Source organism: Lolium perenne, chromosome 2 (assembly GCF_019359855.2).
Source record: "Lolium perenne isolate Kyuss_39 chromosome 2, Kyuss_2.0, whole genome shotgun sequence".
Lineage (NCBI taxonomy): Eukaryota > Viridiplantae > Streptophyta > Magnoliopsida > Poales > Poaceae > Lolium > Lolium perenne.
The window spans coordinates 75,360,445-75,379,042 of NC_067245.2; the positions used below are offsets into that span (position 1 = coordinate 75,360,445).

Sequence of the window (18,598 nt, forward strand, 5' to 3'; positions counted from 1 at the left end):
ATTCAACCTTCGCCATGAATATTATGAGTAAAGCCTAAGGACATATTTGTCCATATGCAACAGCGGAGCGTGTCTCTCTCCCACACAAAGAATGCTAGGATCCATTTTATTCAAACAAAACAAAAACAAAAACAAACAGACGCTCCAAGCAAAGTGCATAAGATGTGATGGAATAAAAATATAGTTTCACTAGAGGAACCTGATAATGTTGTCGATGAAGAAGGGGATGCCTTGGGCATCCCCAAGCTTAGACGCTTGAGTCTTCTTGAAATATGAAGGGGTGAACCACCGCGGCGTCCCCAAGCTTAGAGCTTTCACTCTCCTTGATCATATTGTATCATCCCCCTCTCTTGATCCTTGAAAACTTCCTCCACACCAAACTCAAAACAACTCATTAGAGGGTTAGTGCATAATTAAAATTTACATGTTCAGAGGTGACATAATCATTCTTAACACTTCTGGACATTTCACAAAGCTACTGAAAGTCAATGGTATCGAAAAATCCATCAAGCATAGCAAAACACGCAATGCGAAATAAAAGGCAGAATCTGTCAAAACAGAACAGTTCGTAAAGACGAATTTCTAAGAGGCACTAGACTTGCTCAAATGAAAATGCTCAAATTGAATGAAAGTTGAGTACATATCTGAGGATCACTCACGTAAATTGGCATAATTTTCTGAGTTACCTACAGAGAATTAGGCCCAGATTCGTGACAGCAAAGAAATCTGTTTCTGTGCAGTAATCCAAATCTAGTATGAACCTTACTGTCAAAGACTTTACTTGGCACAACAATGCACAAAACTAAGATAAGGAGAGGTTGCTACAGTAATAACAACTTCCAAGACTCAAATATAAAATAAAAGTGCAGTAGTAAAAATATGGGTTGTCTCCCATAAGCGCTTTTCTTTAACGGCTTTCAGCTAAGCGCAGAAAGTGTATATCAAGTATTATCAGGAGACGAAGCATCAACATCATAATTTGTTCTAATGATAGAATCAAAAGGTAACTTCATTCTCTTTCTAGGGAAGTGTTCCATACCTTTCTTGAGAGGAAATTTATATTTAATATTACCTTCCTTCATATCAATGATAGCACCAACAGTTCGAAGAAAAGATCTTCCCAATATAATGGGACAAGATGCATTGCATTCAATATCCAAGACAACAAAATCAACGGGGACAAGGTTATTGTTAACGGTAATGCGAACATTATCAACTCTCCCCAAAGGTTTCTTTGTAGAATTATCAGCAAGATTAACATCCAAATAACAATTTTTCAGTGGTGGCAAGTCAAGCATATTATAAATTTTCTTAGACATAACGGAAATACTTGCACCAAGATCACATAAAGCATTACAATCAAAGTCATTGACCTTCATCTTAATAATAGGCTCCCAACCATCCTCTAGCTTCCTAGGAATAGAAGCTTCGCGTTCTAGTTTCTCTTCTCTAGCTTTTATGAGAGCATTTGTAATATGTTTCGTGAAAGCCAAATTTATAGCACTAGCATTAGGGCTCTTAGCAAGTTTTTGTAAGAACTTTGTAACTTCAGAGATGTGGCAATCATCAAAATCCAAACCATTATAATCTAAAGCAATGGGATCATTATCCCCAATGTTGGAAAAAATTCCAGCAGTTTTATCACAGGCAGTTTCAGCAGTTTTAGCAGTTTCAGGCAGTTTTTCGCGCTTTGCATTAGAAGTGGAAACATTGCCAACACCAATTATTTTACCATTAACAGTAGGAGGTGTAGCAACATGTGGAGCATTAGCATTACTAGTGGTGGTAATAGTCCAAACTTTAGCTATATTATCTTCTTTTTCATTTTCTTCTTTCTCCCACCTAGCACGCAATTCGGCCATCAATCTTATATTCTCATTAATTCTAACTTGGATGGCATTTGCTGTAGTAACAATTTTATTATTATGATTTTCATTAGGCATAACTTTCGATTTCAAAAGATCAACATCAGCAGCAAGACTATCGACTTTAGAAGCAAGTATATCAATTTTCCCAAGCTTTTCTTCAACAGATTTGTTAAAAGCAGTTTGTGTACTAACAAATTCTTTAAGCATGGCTTCAAGTACAGGGGGTGTGTTCCTATTATTGTTGTAAGAATTCCCATAAGAATTACCATAGTCGTTGCCATTATTATAAGGATATGACCTATAGTTGTTACTAGAATTGTTCCGCTAAGCATTGTTGTTGAAATTATTATTTTTAATGAAGTTCACATCAACATGTTTTTCTTGAGCAACCAATGAAGCTAACGGAACATTATTAGGATCAAAATTTATCCTACCATTCACAAGCATAGACATAATAGCATCAATCTTATCACTCAAGGAGGAGGTTTCTTCGACAGAATTTACCTTCTTACCTTGTGGAGCTCTTTCCGTGTGCCATTCAGAGTAATTAATCATCATGTTATCAAGAAGCTTTGTTGCGTCGCCTAGAGTGATGGACATAAAGGTACCTCCAGCAGCTGAATCCAATAGGTTCCGCGAAGAAAAATTCAGTCCTGCATAAAAGGTTTGGATGATCATCCAAGTAGTCAGTCCATGGGTTGGGCAATTTTTAACCAAAGATTTCATTCTTTCCCAAGCTTGTGCAACATGCTCATTATCCAATTGTTTAAAATTCATTATGCTACTTCTCAAAGATATAATTTTAGCAGGAGGATAATATCTACCAATAAAAGCATCCTTGCATTTAGTCCATGAATCAATACTATTCTTAGGCAGAGATAGCAACCAATCTTTAGCTCTTCCTCTTAATGAGAAAGGAAACAATTTTAATTTTATAATGTCACCATCTACATCCTTATACTTTTGCATTTCACATAATTCAACAAAATTATTAAGATGGGCAGCAGCATCATCAGAACTAACACCAGAAAATTGCTCTCGCATAACAAGATTCAAGAAAGGTGTTTAATTTCAAAGAATTCTGCTGTAGTAGCAGGTGGAGCAATAGGTGTGCATAAGAAATCATTATTATTTGTGGTTGTGAAGTCACACAACTTAGTATTTTCAGGAGTACCCATTTTAGAAATAGTAAATAAAGCAAACTAGACAAAGTAAATGCAAGTAACTAATTTTTTGTGTTTTTGATATAGAGTGCAAACAAGACAGTAAATAAAGTAAAACTAGCAACTAATTTTTTTGTATTTTGATATAATGCAGCAAACAAAGTAGTAAATAAAATAAAGCAAGACAAAAACAAAGTAAAGAGATTGGAAGTGGAGACTCCCCTTGCAGCGTGTCTTGATCTCCCCGGCAACGGCGCCAGAAATTTAGCTTGACACGCGTACAGCACGCGACCGTTGGGAACCCCAAGTGGAAGGTGTGATGCGTACAGCAGTAAGTTTCCCTCAGTTAGAAAACAAGGTTTATCGAACCAGTAGGAGTCAAGAAGCACGTTGAAGGTTGATGGCGGCGAGATGTAGTGCGGCGCAACACCAGAGATTCCGGCGCTAACGTGGAACCTGCACAACACAACCAAAGTACTTTGCCCCAACGAAACAGTGAGGTTGTCAATCTCACCGGCTTGCTGTAACAAAGAATTAGATGTATAGTGTGGATGATGATTGTTTGCAGAAAACAGTAGAACAAGTATTGCAGTAGATTGTATTTGAGTAAAAGAATGGACCAGGGTCCACAGTTCACTAGAGGTGTCTCTCCCATAAGATAAATAGCATGTTGGGTGAACAAATTACAGTTGGGCAATTGACAAATAAAGAGGGCATGACCATGCACATACATGATATGATGAGTATTGTGAGATTTAATTGGGCATTACGACAAAGTACATAGACTGCTATCCAGCATGCATCTATGCCTAAAAAGTCCACCTTCAGGTTATCATCCGAACCCCTTCCAGTATTAAGTTGAAAACAACAGACAATTGCATTAAGTATGGTGCGTAATGTAATCAATAACTACATTCTCGGACATAGCATCGATGTTTTATCCCTAGTGGCAACAGCACATCCACAACCTTAGAACTTTCTGTCACTGTCCCAGATTTAATGGAGGCATGAACCCACTATCAAGCATAAATACTCCCTCTTGGAGTTACTAGCAAAAACTTGGCCAGAGTCCCTACTAATAACGGAGAGCATGCAAGATCATAAACAACACATAGATAATAGATTGATAATCAACATAGCATAGTATTCTCTATTCATCGGATCCCAACAAACACAACATATAGCATTACAGATAGATGATCTTGATCATGTTAGGCAGCTCACAAGACCCGACAATGAAGCACAATTAGGAGAAGACGACCATCTAGCTACTGCTATGGACCCATAGTCCAGGGGTGAACTACTCACTCATCACTCCGGAGGCGACCATGGCGGTGAAGAGTCCTCCGGGAGATGATTTCCCTCTCCGGCAGGGTGCCGGAGACGATCTCCTGAATCCCCCGAGTTGGGATTGGCGGCGGCGGCGTCTCTGGAAGTTTTTCCGTATCGTGGCTCTCGGTACTGGGGGTTTCGCGACGAAGGTTTTAAGTAGGCGGAGGAGATAGGTCAGGGGGCAACACGAGGGCCCCACACGACAGGCCAGCGCAGCCAAGGCTTGGGCCGTGTCGCCCTGGTGTTTGGGCACCTCGTGGCCCCACTTCGTGACTCCTTCGGTTTTCTGGAAGCTTCGTGTGAAAATAGGCCCCTGGGCGTTGATTTCGTCCAATTCCGAGAATATTTCCTTACTAGGATTTCTGAAACCAAAAACAGCAGAAAACAACAACTGGCTCTTCGGCATCTCGTTAATAGGTTAGTGCCGGAAAATGCATAAATATGACATAAAGTATGCATAAAACATGTAGATATCATCAATAATGTGGCATGGAACATAAGAAATTATCGATACGTCGGAGACGTATCAAATATCCAGTTCCACCATCGTTGGACTTGTATTTAAAAATTGATGTGCAAATTGAAAAGCATCAGAAGTTTGAAGTTGTGATTAAACACATTGTTAACGGGATAACAATTTTTTTTCTATGTATGTATTAGTTGCCTCATGAACTTCAGGATTTATGAGGTCTTTTTTTTTTTGACATTTTATTCATTGTCATGTGGACAAATCTTCAACTTGCTCTTTCTCTTTATTTTCAGTAATACTTGTCATTTTGGCAATCTACTAGACTTTGAAATACGGTTTACACTACACTATATATTCATCTACGGTATAATATGTGTATATAAAGCAAATAAATTATTTTTGAAACAAGCTATTGTTGATAGTAGGAGATGTCTACAGATTAATTATAACCCAGACACTCTATGGAGTGATTATAATCTTGTTCAGTAATTAATAAAGTTCTCTGAATTCGGAAAAAATATATAATTTTGCACATGAGTCGTCTATAATTTAGAATTTTGGAAGATATTAGCAGTCCAAGTTAGATGTTTGATTTCGCACAAGTCCAAACAAAACTGAGCAGATATTCTCTCGGCTCGGGTGATTAACCTTGGCTGAGACGGACGGAGTCGTGGCGGCCGTGTCAGGAAGCCACACCTCCGCCGCCCTCCTCCACCTTCGCCTCCGGGAAGCGCTGAGAAGTCTTGCGCCGCGTCGCCGGCGACATGGATCTCCTGAAGCGGGAGCTGGAGAAGAAGCGAAAGGCGGCGACGGCCGACTTCGGCGGCAAGAACTTCGTCCGGCGGTCGGAGCTGGAGGAGAAGCAGCTCCAGAAGCGGCGCCAGATCCCCTCCAAGGCTCCGTCCGTGCCCGCCCCCAACACCTTCGCCGCCGCCTCCGACCCCACCAACTCCAACGCCGACCTCTCCCAGGGCGGGGGCGCGAACCCTAACCCTAGCTCCTCGTCCGCCGCCTCGGCCTCCGTCCCGCCCGGCCTCGCGGGGAAGAAGGCCGCGCCGGAGGACGCGCTCCACTCCGAGGAGCGCCGCATCGACGAGCTCGTCCTCCCGCGGAACGAGGTGATGCGGCGCCTCCGGGTGCTTCGCGAGCCAGTCACGATATTCGGGGAGGACGACGCGGACCGCCTCGATCGCCTCAAGCTCGTGCTCAAGTCCGGAGTGATTGACGACATTGACGACCTTGAGATGACCGAGGGGCAGACCAACGATTTCCTCCGTGACATGATTGAGCTCCGCATGCGTCAGAAAGCTGGCCGGGACGCCTACGGCAAGGGGAAAATCAAGCGTGTTGGTACCGGTGATGGCGGGGAGGGTGGCGCGTTGGGGGACGATGTGGATGACGGCGAGGGGGATGCCCGGAGGAGTGGGGATGATGCTGATGCAGACAAGGACTCCGCGCGGATGAAGGCCAAGTTTGAGGAGCTTTGTGACGAAGATAAGATATTGGTATTCTTCAAGAGGCTGCTCAACGAGTGGAACCAGGAGCTGGATGATATGACGGAGCTGGAGAAGCGGACGGCAAAAGGGAAGTCAATGTTTGCAACGCTCAAGCAGTGTGCACGGTATCTCAGTCCTCTGTTCGAGTTCTGCAGGAAGAAGGTGAGAATCTTTTAGATTTCTATAAGCAGTTGATTAGATGTGTGATATTATTTTCACTCAATTTCAGGTTAAAATAATTGTGTGTGAAAGGAAACTAACAGAAAGTGTGGGGTAAATTAGGATTTGAAATGATGCTTCTGACGACATGTTTTTACCTGCAAAATTCAGAATCCTTGTTAATGCGATCAGTTCTAATGTAGGACTTAGAGTTGGATTATGAATAGGAGATAGCTAAACTGGGCATCTGATACAAATTCTCAGTAATCTGTTAGTCGAATCTTTCTTGGTCCTGCTTGCCGGACTTAAAAAACAAGTTAGCCATTATATGTTGTAGAGTATTCTGGAAAGGATAACTGATCAAATGGATGTTCAGTGTCACAAATTCGTACATATAGAAAAAAAAAAGTTAACCGAGGAAAATTTCCATGAATGTATTAAGGAAAAGTGTCTTTAATCTCTTCATATGTTGTAGAGTATTCTGGAAAGGATAACTGATCAAATGGATGTTCAGTGTCACAAATTCGTACATATAGAAAAAAAAAGTTAACCGAGGAAAATTTCCATGAATGTATTAAGGAAAAGTGTCTTTAATCTCTTCATTCGTTGAATGTGAGATATAAGTAGTCAACTAGTGTTTGTGCTGTAACCTTCCTGCACTTACATAATTTTCGGTGATAATTTGGCTTCGTTCTAACTCACACTAAGATGTTATGATAATGTAAAGAGCATTTCCTTGAGATCCAGTGAAGGCTATATAGAGTCAGTTGCTGGTAGCGCAAGATGATACTCTGTCACACATGCCAAGCAATACAGCTGATCTAAACCTTCCTATCTTAGGATTAGTTATCTTTTCTTATTTCCAAGTAATAGTAGTTGTCGAGAATCAGGAATCCTAGTTGGTTTATGTTCCTATATCTAGTTGGTTGGCTCCTCTATAAAGCCAGGTAGTACTCGTGTAGTAGGGATCAAAGAAATAAACAGAGAAGGGGAGGTTTTCCTCCAGAGTTGACTATCCCTAGGGCACCATGGCGCCCAAACCGAAACCACCTCGCCCCAGACCTCCTACCTCTCACGACTATCCCCTCCGCAACCTGGGTCGTGACTCTTGACATACTCCATCTTTCTGTTTCTTAGACCAGCTTATAAAGATAGGTGTGATATAATTGTTCTTTTTAGACAAATGGTAATGGAAGTATGGAGCATTGCTCATATCCATGTCACATGGTAGACATGCTGCTTCTTTATTAGTGTGATGTTAAACTTACAATCATTTTGCACTGCTCCTTCACATCTGTTTCATTCCGCGAAGGATAGCAAGTTTATGTTGTTACTTTTGCACCATATGTATCAAGTTATGAAAATAGTTTCATTTCTGCGCATTTATTATGAAGTAATTATCATTCATGGATATGAAAAATAACACACCACTCAGAGGATTATGTACACTGAGTAGTATTATAACTGTAGTGTGTTGGTTTCAAGTTTAATATACTACCCAAAACGTCTTATATTCTGAAACAGAGGCAGTAGTTCTCATTTCCTTTAAAAAGTTTAGCCATTGAGGATAACTGTATGGCTGCACACACATACGTACACATAACCAATGCATCTCTGGTATTTGGTGCTCTTGTAAAAATGATGAAAAAAACTTTTGGAAATCATTGGAGGCTTGAGCCAATTTCAAGGCCTGAGTCAATACAAACAAATAACAATTCTTTTGTAGATTAATTTGGATCATTCGTTAATTTGTACATGTTCTCTATTAACGTAGATTCTGATTCCAGCATACTCTATGGTCCCTTGTTCATTGTTATGTACTAGCTACTTACATTGCCCAGATACGAAACCATGGTTCAGTTGGACTTTCCACATAATTCTGGTCCCTGTTTATGGATTCCTCCTTGTCATAACTATTTATTGCTTCTTCATGGATTCACTTTCTCATTATGTCCACCTGCTTGTGCTGATTTGTGATGCTCGCATCTGAAGCCTTTCCTGTAGAATGCTTCGTATTTCTGACACCAATTTTTGCTTCAATCTGTGCTTAGGTTCTTCCTGATGACATCCGTAAAGCATTGCTCTTTATTGTTGACTGCTGCGTGAAGCGTGATTATTTGCAAGCAATGGACCAATACATCAAGCTTGCTATTGGCAACGCGCCATGGCCTATTGGAGTCACTATGGTTGGTATCCACGAGCGTTCTGCCCGAGAGAAGATTCACACGAATAGTGTGGCTCATATCATGAACGATGAGACCACTCGCAAGTACCTTCAGTCGATAAAGAGGCTCATGACGTTTTCCCAGCGGCGTTATCCTGCTATGCCCTCCAAATCAGTGGAGTTCAACAGCCTGGCTAATGGGAGTGACCTGCAGGCCCTTTTAGCGGAGGATCCGGTGAAAGTTTCTCCTGAGGAAAGGCTCAGACTTATGGGAGCATCAAGAGAGTGATGTTTCAAACCGCAAAGCTTGTATCACAAAATAGAAAGGTTTAGATCTTTGTGTAATCTTAATGGCAACTTTTCCTGTTGATGTTTTCTATTTTTGTACTGATGCGGAACAGGAGAATCATGTATTGTACTCAAATTGCTAAAGAAGCTATACTATCTGTTTTACCAGAGTACATTGCCCGAGGTTTCATGAAATCGGCTTTGTTGAATATAACCTTCTTTGCTGTTCAACAGGTGTTTTGCTATACTGGATTTATTAGATTGGTTATTATCTCCTACAGTCCTAGTTCTGTTCCGTCACGTACATACAATAGTACAAAGTCTGCAATTGAAATAGAGTTGACTATTTGTGGAACAGGGGCAGCCACACTGCATTTATCGCATGAAAGAGGATTCAGGCAACACGTGCTTGTGATGCGCAGCATCAGGATTTCGCATAGATACATATAACTACATAAGTTATCTGCGAAGCTACAACTTGGATGCTTCCTGAACCTGGCCATCTCCTTTACATGTACACTGATTTTCTTGATTTCTTCCCTTCGTTAGCGCAGTTTGCACGTGTCACCAGCAGGGGATCCTTCAGTCTCCCTTTGCTGAATTCTGGGTAAGTGAGCCCACTGCATTAGGACAACCAATTAGAACTCTCAAATCACATACGAGAGAAGATTTGAATAGTGATGGAAATGTAGAGTAAGGGATATATATGGATGCTTACATTTTTAGCAGCGGTGCTGAACGCTTCCTTGTGGGTCATCTTGGGCTCCACGGCTTTGATCCTCTTTATCTCTTCCCTAACAACACAGCTGATGTTAATTTTTTTTTTGTTCCCTCTCAAATCTGAAAATGGTGGCAAATGCTATCATTTCTGCATGCTAACTATGTCTTTCTTACTTGATGAAGCAGTTGTAGGCCGAGGGCGTCCGCTGCTTCCTCACCGGCGCTGCAAAAGATGATCCAAATCAACAAGTTATATGCCTAGCTAGGTAGTTCATGATCGGTCTGCCGGCCGGTGTACACGTACGTTTGTTGACGGCGGCGGCGGCGTTGTTCTCCGCAACCTGACCCTCCCCTGCGTCGTCGGCTCCGCTGCTCTCATCGGACCACTCCCTGGGCGGCGGATCAACTCCCAGCTCCTGTTCCATCCACGGATCCACCAGTACTTTGATTAATATAAGTACGGTTGAAGCTGAAAAGAAAAAAATTGATGAACCATGCGTGCCGGGAAGCACAGGGGTGCTAACCTGCAGAGGCAGCTCGACGGACGACGGCGATGGCGGCGACGGCGGGGGAGAAGCCACGCTGACGGAGAGGATGCCGGAGCAGCGGCCGCACTGCACGGCCACCATCTTGAGCAGCAGGCTGCTGCACGGCACGCTCACCTGCACACACACACACGCATCACAGCGTGCATTGACGTGAGTGCCTGCACACTCTCACGGGACGGGAGCCAGAGCCAAGCGGTATGATGTACACACTGCCGTCTTACGTACCAGCAAGATGGTGGTGCAGAACTTGCACTGCACGTAGCCGAGCCGCTCTGGGAGGCCGAGAGACACCGACGACATGGTGGCCGGTGGACGGCGACGAGCAGTGTGATCTTCCGAGTGTATCAGTGTATGTATGGGTGGGTTCACCGGGCAATGAGCAACCTAATGGCTACTCCAACATTTTATCTCTGCATAACGGCCACATATAGGAGTATGTTGGATCGAGGGCACGTGCTCGGGGGCAGTGTTTGCACTGCCATCAATGAAGTGCAGCCGTTTCCCGATCCCCTCCATGAAACTCGAACTACGCAGGAGTCCCAGAACGGCAAATCACGCAGCCCTCGTGGGTCAGGGACGGGAGAGTTTAGGAACAATCTTATCAGCCCAACACAGCGGACGCTTCTTGCAGTCTGGAAACGAGCTCCAAGAAGGCAGGTGGCCCATGTTGGCAAGTTTCTTCTGATCAGAAACCCATGCATCTCCAACAGGGCAGTAACGATCGATCATGGCAGGAAAATGGCATGGTTTTCATGAGCGACAACGATGTCTCAGGTTGCCGATCAGGGGCTCCTCGGTTAGGTGGTTTCAGCTTCGTGTTTCCCTGGAGATTCCTCTATTTCGGGGAAAGTCTATCACAATGGAGATTCCACGACAAAGGGCTCAATACTACTGTCTGTGTACGCTGCTGAATGCTTGGTAACGCTGGCATTGCCATCCTATAATGGTTGTACTTTCAAGTACTCCTACAGTCCTACATGGTATCACCACTTGGTTAGTACAGCCGGCCTGCTCATTCATCCAATGTTAGCTTGGTCGGCCAAGGAAGAATCAAACCGGGTCTGTTTAATTTAAACTCACACGAAACAGTTAACCATGCATCGATCTGTAGTAAACATGGTACAAAATACAACATCGATCTGCTTTGGGCATGTACGTTGCCAATGTTTCAGTCAGTGAACTGCAACAGTTCTCATACAAGCCGGAGGAGAAGCCCCAAAACAGCAAACCATTGATGCTCCAAGCCTACGCTTGACACAAAAGAACTGTTAGAGTACATAGAGATACTACAGGAAAACTATACTAGATCTGAACCACGAGCATCTGAAAGTGACGGCTCCCAGCAGATAAGCTTTAAGACAGGACGCCATGTATGTGCTCTATCTTTGAAGTCCACAGAGGATCAGTTGTGTGTTCTGATGATGATTGATGACTATGGCAATATGGGGTTACCCGCTAGTGCATGCATACAGCTACTGCATCTCCATCTCCACCTCGGTTCAGCAGGTGCAGTACTGCCTTGCAGTCTGCAGTCGCAGCTAGCAGCGGTGAGGATTCTTCCATTTTGTGGTCAGTTTTCAGCCGCAGATTCCGAGAAAGTTAACCAAGAAATGCTGATCAGGAGCATCCCATAGACGCATACACTGAATACAGTAGGACTATTGTTGTTATGTGTAAGAATATAGGATTGTGCTATATGAAGATATATGAAAGTTATTTTCATTTTTTTTTTTGATAAAGAGCGCTTCATTACTCAAAATATTTAAGCATTACATCTAGTCTCTGCATAACTAAGATGCAGTCAGCCATTCGAGTTTCAAGTCTGAAACAAGACAACATATAAAGGGGGACAAAAAGAGCCAACTAGACTAAACTTCACTGGCTTCAATCCGCCTATTATGCAGCCACCCATGTTGGGAAATAAACTCCTTGGCCGTATTCTCCAACCGTGTAGACATCTCCGTAAAGAGGTCTCGCTCCTCCAAGCGTTGAAGTGGCGACCATAAACAGAGCAAAAGCCGTACATCGGTAGTTCATAGGAAAGAGATAATTTAAAGTTAAGAGATCGGATATGTATCCTTTAGATTTTTTACTTAGGTTCAAGTAAGTCCTCCTATATAAGGAACATTATATCTACCATTTGGGAATCAATAGGGAAGAATATTATCGTTTACTTTTATCTACTTTTCAGTAGTTAGGTTAGTTTTTTACAATTATCAAAAAAAGGTTTAGTTTCTTACAATTTAGTATCAGAGGCATCTACGATGGCAGGCAACGAAGTCAAGATAGAGGTTGTGGGGCAAATAAAGATCATCGCCAAGCAGTTGGAGAACCTCACGCGCCAACGAGAGGAGGACCAGGTGTTCCTCGCCAAGTTGGTGCAAGCCGCTGCCATCGTAATTCTGCTCGCTAGGCAGATTGGACATCTCGCCGCCGTTCGATCTCACTTAAACGTTAGATCTAGAAATTCCAATCACTGTTACATAATTTTCTCCCTTGCAACATCTGCATGTCTGCAACATCGTTGTAGCATTTCTCTTGCGGTATTTTAAACAAACATCCCAAAAAATGTTGCAACTTTTCAAACACACCCAACATAATACTTTGTGTCTATGGGATAAATCCAAATTGTTCACAATCATCACCGAGAAAAAAACATTGCATATTGCAAAATGGAGGTTAGCTCTTATAGCACTAAAAAATACATTAGACGTCCAAGATCATCCAACATGTCAATGTGTTTTGCAGCAAAACATACACGAGTTTGCAACATGTCAAAATAGCATATGCAACATCAAAGATTGCAAAATTACCAACCTTTGCTTGGAGCATTGTCCTCGCCTTCCCGAGTTTCACCGGCTGCGAACCCAGCTCGCACGAGCCTCGTCGATATATCTAGCGACCATGGAGTCATTCCCCCAGCCCACTTTCTTCCCGAGCTCGTAATACAAAGAAGTTTTATTTTGGGGCAAGTCACGCAATACTGGGAGAGGGAGGAGGAGTGAACGGGACCGATAAGGCAACAAGGGTTCACGAAGATGAGTTGAGGAGGGTAAAAGCATATGAGGAGCAGCTGATGAAGGGGGGTCTCGTAGCAGAAGGAGCGGGTGGCGAGCACCGGAGAAGTGGCAGGTGACATGTATCATTTCAATATAACTCTGGCTACTATGTATGACATTGTGGTGTCTACTGGATCTTGACAATTATTATTTTTCAATCTACTTTAACTTCTTTATGTTGTTTGACTAACGAAATTTTGCTTGTTTTAATTGCAACACCCTCAACTCCTAAATATGAGACGTTCTAGGTGTTTAATTTAAACTCTCTTATTTTTTGAAATAGAGGTAGTATTTTGTAGACCATATTATATTTTTCATATGAAAGAAATATATTGATTAAGCTACGGCTAAGGGCTATGGCCTACATGAGAAGCCTCCCGTAGACAAGAAGGCAAAACATCCTTAGGGCGAGCCCTGATCTAGGTGACATTATTTAATTTCTGAGCGTCATTACTTTGTTAGCATTTCTTTTGCCAAAACATACCATAGCCGGAAACTTAAAACAGAGGTCAAGTTATATGTAGCATTTTATTTTCAAACACTCATAATTTATATTTTGAAGTTTTAAAAAATTTAAAATAAAATTCTGGAGGTAGCCAATGACGTGTACTACATACATGCAAAGTCTCAATACGACCCACTTTGTATTTTAGGCTACACAAAATAACAAAATTGGACAGATTTTGTTCTGAATAGTTCATATTTCAGCACTATATAATTTATAAATTTTTCCTATTCTATATAGCCTAGAATATAAGAAACTCGTTTTGAGATTTTTCACATTTGTAATATACATTATTGGCTATTTTTCAGATTTTTTTAAATTTGAAATAATTTTTGAATGTTTGGAAATAAAAGCCAACATTTAGCTTAGCCGCAGCCATTCGTCAACACCACACCACCACACGCCCGACAGAGGCACAGCTACAGGCTACAGCGCTACACTCCCGGCCATCCCCAGTCAACATCCGCCTCGCCCTGCCCTCCGCTGAGTCGCGCTTCTTCTTTCGCCGGCGCTGGATCTTCCACCTCTTGTCCTCTTGGTTTCTTGGGAGGAGGATGGCGGGGGACGAGGCCGTGGCCGGCGGGGCAGAGTGCTGCTACTACACGACGGACGACGCGCTGTCGCACGTGGGCTTCGGGAGGTTCCAGGCGCTGGTGCTGGCCTACGCCGGCGTGGGCTGGACGGCGGAGGCCATGGAGATCATGCTGCTGTCCTTCGTCGGCCCGTCCGTGAAGGACGAGTGGGGGATCTCCGCCCAGCAGGAGGGGCTCATCACTAGCGTCGTCTTCGCCGGGATGATCATCGGGGCCTGCCTCGGGGGCGTCATCTCGGACTCATACGGAAGAAGGTTCAGCGCATTTCGGCTCTTGAGTACTATATAATCTTTCTTCTTCGAATTGATTGTCCCAAGCAAACAAATCCGAGACTTGAACCCAATATATTGTGCCAAACTGATCCTTTTAGTTCCAGCAGCTGGGAAATGTACCAAATCTTTGTGTTTTGGTCAATCCTTTCATGAGCATGGGTTGTGCAAAAATCATATAGTACATAAACTTTGAACTCATGAACCTGACTGTGCCCGAATCTGAACCTTGCAAATCTTTCAAGGTCATCAAGTGCTATCCTAGTAGCACATCATCTATTCATGTTGTTGTTTCCTTATTTGTTCATGCAGTAGTAGATGTAGTATGGAACTGCAAAGATTGCATAGTACTCTACTGCAGACAAGTACATTCATGTGCAACTTGTGTATCTTTGGAATAAGCGTATAAGTTCAGAGAATAAAAGAGTACTGCCGTTATTCATAAGCACAAGAATTTTTGCCCTGCTGAATAGTAAAATAAATCAGTACAATTTGGAACCTGTTATGTAACTCGAATTCATGATATCAAACTGATAACATTTTTGGTTGATTCGCATATATCACGAACTTCCACTGTTCATTGCTCAGAACCAAAAATTTCAAGAGAAGGGGGTTAACCGACTCAGAATAACTTAACCGCCTGAAAGCAAACTCTCACCTGTGGTAACAGTGCACAGATATACACATCATCCATATGAAGTATAATTTTGAGGAATTTTACTGTGAGTTTATTCTGTGTACAACTGCAGCTAAGTACAAAGGATAGTAAAACTATATCTTCATTTTTTTAGGATAAAAAGGAATTGTAGATTTTTTTCCCTTCTTATTTCGGTTCCTACTGTCTGGATTTAATTTCCTAAAACAAATCTGACAGAATCTGTTTTCAACTTTTTTTATTGTCAGGGCTGGTTTTCTATTCACTGCAGTTGTCACTGGCATATTTGGTTTTCTCAGTGCTTTATCACCTAATTACATATGCTTACTAACCCTCCGCTTTGTTGTCGGTATGGGATTGGGTGCTGGCCATGTTCTTGGTACTTGGTTCTTTGAGTTTGTTCCTGCTGCAAAGAGGGGTACTTGGGTGGTTGTCTTCCATTGTACTTGGACTTTCGGAACAATCTTTCAGGCTCTAATTGCATGGGTAAATTTTTATTTCTCCCTGCTTGTTAGATCCCAATAATCTCATTTCAAACTTAAGTTCTTACTTCTTAGTGTTATTCTAATTTTTCTTGCAATATTAACAACAGGAAATAATCTTATTTAACATATGTATTAAAAAGGTTAACCAACCTAAAATTTGACTTGTCAATGGTAAATCGAGTCTCCTAATGTCAATATTAAATATTAATGTGCCATATAATCTACTTTAGAATGTTCCCCATGCCCTGGTTCTGTTAACTAAAGGCTATTGTCCATCAAATTTAATTGAAATACTTGGAAATGAATCTGTATGTTGTCATGGAGTTGACAACAAGCATGCATCATTGCTTGATGCAGGCTATCATGCCAGTACTTGGATGGAGGTGGTTGATAGCATTGTCCTCGTCACCATGTTTCGTTCTGCTTATTTTCTATGGTGTAACACCTGAATCACCACGGTACCTCTGCTCAAGAGGTAGAACAGCTGATGCTAAATTGATCTTGGAGAGGATAGCAAGAGTGAACAACATGTCTCTTCCCTCTGGCATTCTAATCCAGCAAAAAGTATCTGACAATGGCGTTGATGTGGAGACAATACTACCTCTAATTACTTCACAAGATAGTGATGCAACAGACATGAGCATCAGCACTAAATCCAGTTTTACTAATGCATTTCGGACACTTGTGTCACGAAGCCTGATCAGATCTACCCTTCTTCTATGGTTTGTCTACTTTGCATTTTCTTTTGCTTACTCTGGTATAGTTTTGCTAACATCAGAACTAAGCAATGGTGAAAGGAGATGTGCACCTGTTGGAATGCCTTTGAGGCAGCAAAATGATGTCAGACTCTACAGAGATGTCCTGGTGACAAGTATTGCAGGTAAGCGAGCGAAGTTTCTGTTAAATAGCCAATTATCATCCTCAATCTTCTGTTCATGTGTTTTTTTTGTTCCTATCATTGGTTTACCTAGTCTCTTAACAAATGTGTTCAGTGATCTTGCCAAAGATGCCATTTGCATCGCATGGGCAAATAAAAAAAATTCTGGAAGATGTTACGGTTTTGTATGATCAGATATGAAAGAGTGATCTAAAAACAGTTATATATCCAAGGGTGGTGGAGAGAGAGTATTATTTACTATTTGGAAAGGTCTCCGTCCTGTATTTGCCCATGTTTCTTCTCTGATTTTGGTGTTTAAGATTAAAAACTCAGTGTTCGATGATCATTGTATGGGTGCTCATTCCTATATCATTAACATGTATTAATCAAATGGCTAAAAAATTGTTTTTATTTGATTACAGAGTTTCCTGGTCTGATTTTGGCGGCTCTATTGGTTGATAGATTTGGTCGCAAACTATCGATGGAGGGATTCATCCTTTTGTGCTTTGCTTTCATCGCACCACTTGCTGTACCTTTGGGAGAAGGTTTAGCAACCACCCTTCTCTTCAGTGCCCGGGCGTGTATAATGGGAAGTTATGCTGTTCTGTATATTTATGGCCCGGAGGTTAGTATTTATATCTGTAGCATCAAATATGATATGATATGTTAACTTTGAAAATACCTACAGATAATCCATGCTTCAAACTATGAATGTCACTCTGTAGAAGAGAACATGGGACATGAAACAATAAGCTAGTCACAAATGGTAAAAGTATATAGCAAAGTGTACGATATTGTATCAGGTTAAAGTAGGCAAGTACACGTATCTCAAATCTGATGACACGGAACATTTGCAACCAAAGTTCATGTTATCTTGAACCGTTTTGTGTATATTTTGATTTGTCAAAGAAGAACAAAATGCTTGGAATTTTTGTTTAGCCTTCTCTCAATTTAATTATGTTTTGACTATTTGATGCAATACCAAGTAGGTCAAAGAACTCTGGTAGAGAGAACAGTCATGCTCTGAGTCCATTTCAACATGTAAAACTGCAAATTGATTGCCCAGCTTCACAAAATTAGGAAAAAAATAGAAAAATAATTATGTGATGTAAGCTGGTGACATGGCTTCACGAAATTGAAGCAAAAATTAGGGACAGTTCAGTTGGGCCGTATGCTTCTAGGATGCAGATGCCAGGGGTAATAAAGCTTCCATTATCCGAAATTTGCAATGTATAACACATTAAATGCACTTATTTGCTCGGGTATTACTGTTGTGCAGATCTACCCTACATCATGTCGAAACACCGGAGTGGGAGTCGCGACTTCGGTTGGTCGGATCGGTGGCATGGTTGCACCACTCATAGCAGTTGGTTTGTTAGAGAACTGTCATCAGAAAGAAGCGGTGTTCATCTTCGATGTGGTACTCTTCCTTGCAGCAGTGGCCTGTGCCCTCTTTCCTCTGGAGACCAAAGGCTGCCAGATCCAGTAAGGTTTAGACCACACAATCCACAATTTCACATGGGATAAGTGGGTAACCATACAGTTACATTTTCCAGGAAGCATCACTTCGCCCCCATACAGTTAGAGGGTGATTGTTGTGCAAATACTTATGAAATAAATGGAATGAAAATTCGTCCTACTTCTCAACGCTCATTGAACTTATATTTCAAGTTCTGTCTCAGTGTTTGCTGTGTCATACTGGAGTATATGATTTTCTGGAAGTTTTATTTCTCTCGAGAAAAACAATTTTCCGGAAGTTTTAATCTACAGTAAATGAATCACGGTGTTATAGTAGTATGGAAATCTTCTGCATAGTGTTTTGGAAAAGGAAAACGTGCATAGTCAAGATCCACAAGAAGATGGCAGAGAACTTCTTTCTCTGAAATTCTTAAAAATATATTAAAAGAGAGTTACATTTCAGTTTGAACATCCCTTTTCTTTGTGGACG

At 41.8% G+C, this 18,598-nt stretch overlaps 3 protein-coding genes across 3 annotated transcripts; 2 read left to right on the plus strand and 1 right to left on the minus strand.

Annotated features, from left to right (window-relative positions):
• Nucleotides 1–5,464: 5,464 nt before the first annotated feature.
• On the plus strand, nucleotides 5,465–9,112 carry LOC127332981 (uncharacterized). Its single transcript, XM_051359292.2, has 2 exons — nucleotides 5,465–6,490; nucleotides 8,539–9,112. The coding sequence occupies exons 1-2, from the start codon at nucleotides 5,597–5,599 to the stop codon at nucleotides 8,938–8,940; spliced, it is 1,296 nt and encodes a 431-aa protein (XP_051215252.1). The 5' UTR covers nucleotides 5,465–5,596; the 3' UTR covers nucleotides 8,941–9,112.
• A 346-nt stretch (nucleotides 9,113–9,458) lies between these two features.
• LOC127330077 (protein YABBY 7) lies at nucleotides 9,459–10,565 on the minus strand. Its single transcript, XM_071825122.1, has 6 exons — nucleotides 10,433–10,565; nucleotides 10,192–10,321; nucleotides 9,964–10,092; nucleotides 9,834–9,882; nucleotides 9,658–9,733; nucleotides 9,459–9,559 (listed from the first exon to the last, which is right to left on the minus strand). The coding sequence occupies exons 1-6, from the start codon at nucleotides 10,505–10,507 to the stop codon at nucleotides 9,485–9,487; spliced, it is 534 nt and encodes a 177-aa protein (XP_071681223.1). The 5' UTR covers nucleotides 10,508–10,565; the 3' UTR covers nucleotides 9,459–9,484.
• Nucleotides 10,566–14,163: 3,598 nt separating this feature from the next.
• LOC127332982 (organic cation/carnitine transporter 7) lies at nucleotides 14,164–18,297 on the plus strand. Its single transcript, XM_051359294.2, has 5 exons — nucleotides 14,164–14,618; nucleotides 15,537–15,774; nucleotides 16,131–16,653; nucleotides 17,073–17,275; nucleotides 17,930–18,297. Exons 1-5 carry the CDS (start codon nucleotides 14,326–14,328, stop codon nucleotides 18,137–18,139), a joined length of 1,467 nt encoding a protein of 488 aa, XP_051215254.1. The 5' UTR covers nucleotides 14,164–14,325; the 3' UTR covers nucleotides 18,140–18,297.
• The last annotated feature ends 301 nt before the right edge of the window (nucleotides 18,298–18,598 follow it).

Bases quoted from the DNA above. Each gene is read 5' to 3' on its own strand.
- LOC127332981 (XM_051359292.2), top strand. From the start codon at position 5,597: ATGGATCTCCTGAAGCGGGAGCTGGAGAAGAAGCGAAAGGCGGCGACG. The intron at 6,491-8,538 runs GTGAGAATCTTT...ATCTGTGCTTAG, and splicing joins TCGAGTTCTGCAGGAAGAAG to GTTCTTCCTGATGACATCCG.
- LOC127330077 (XM_071825122.1), bottom strand. From the start codon at position 10,507: ATGTCGTCGGTGTCTCTCGGCCTCCCAGAGCGGCTCGGCTACGTGCAG. The intron at 10,322-10,432 runs GTACGTAAGACG...GTGTGTGTGCAG, and splicing joins TCTGCACCACCATCTTGCTG to GTGAGCGTGCCGTGCAGCAG. The intron at 9,883-9,963 runs GTACGTGTACAC...CATCTTTTGCAG, and splicing joins CGCCGCCGCCGTCAACAAAC to CGCCGGTGAGGAAGCAGCGG.
- LOC127332982 (XM_051359294.2), top strand. From the start codon at position 14,326: ATGGCGGGGGACGAGGCCGTGGCCGGCGGGGCAGAGTGCTGCTACTAC. The intron at 16,654-17,072 runs GTAAGCGAGCGA...ATTTGATTACAG, and splicing joins CCTGGTGACAAGTATTGCAG to AGTTTCCTGGTCTGATTTTG. The intron at 17,276-17,929 runs GTTAGTATTTAT...ACTGTTGTGCAG, and splicing joins TGTATATTTATGGCCCGGAG to ATCTACCCTACATCATGTCG.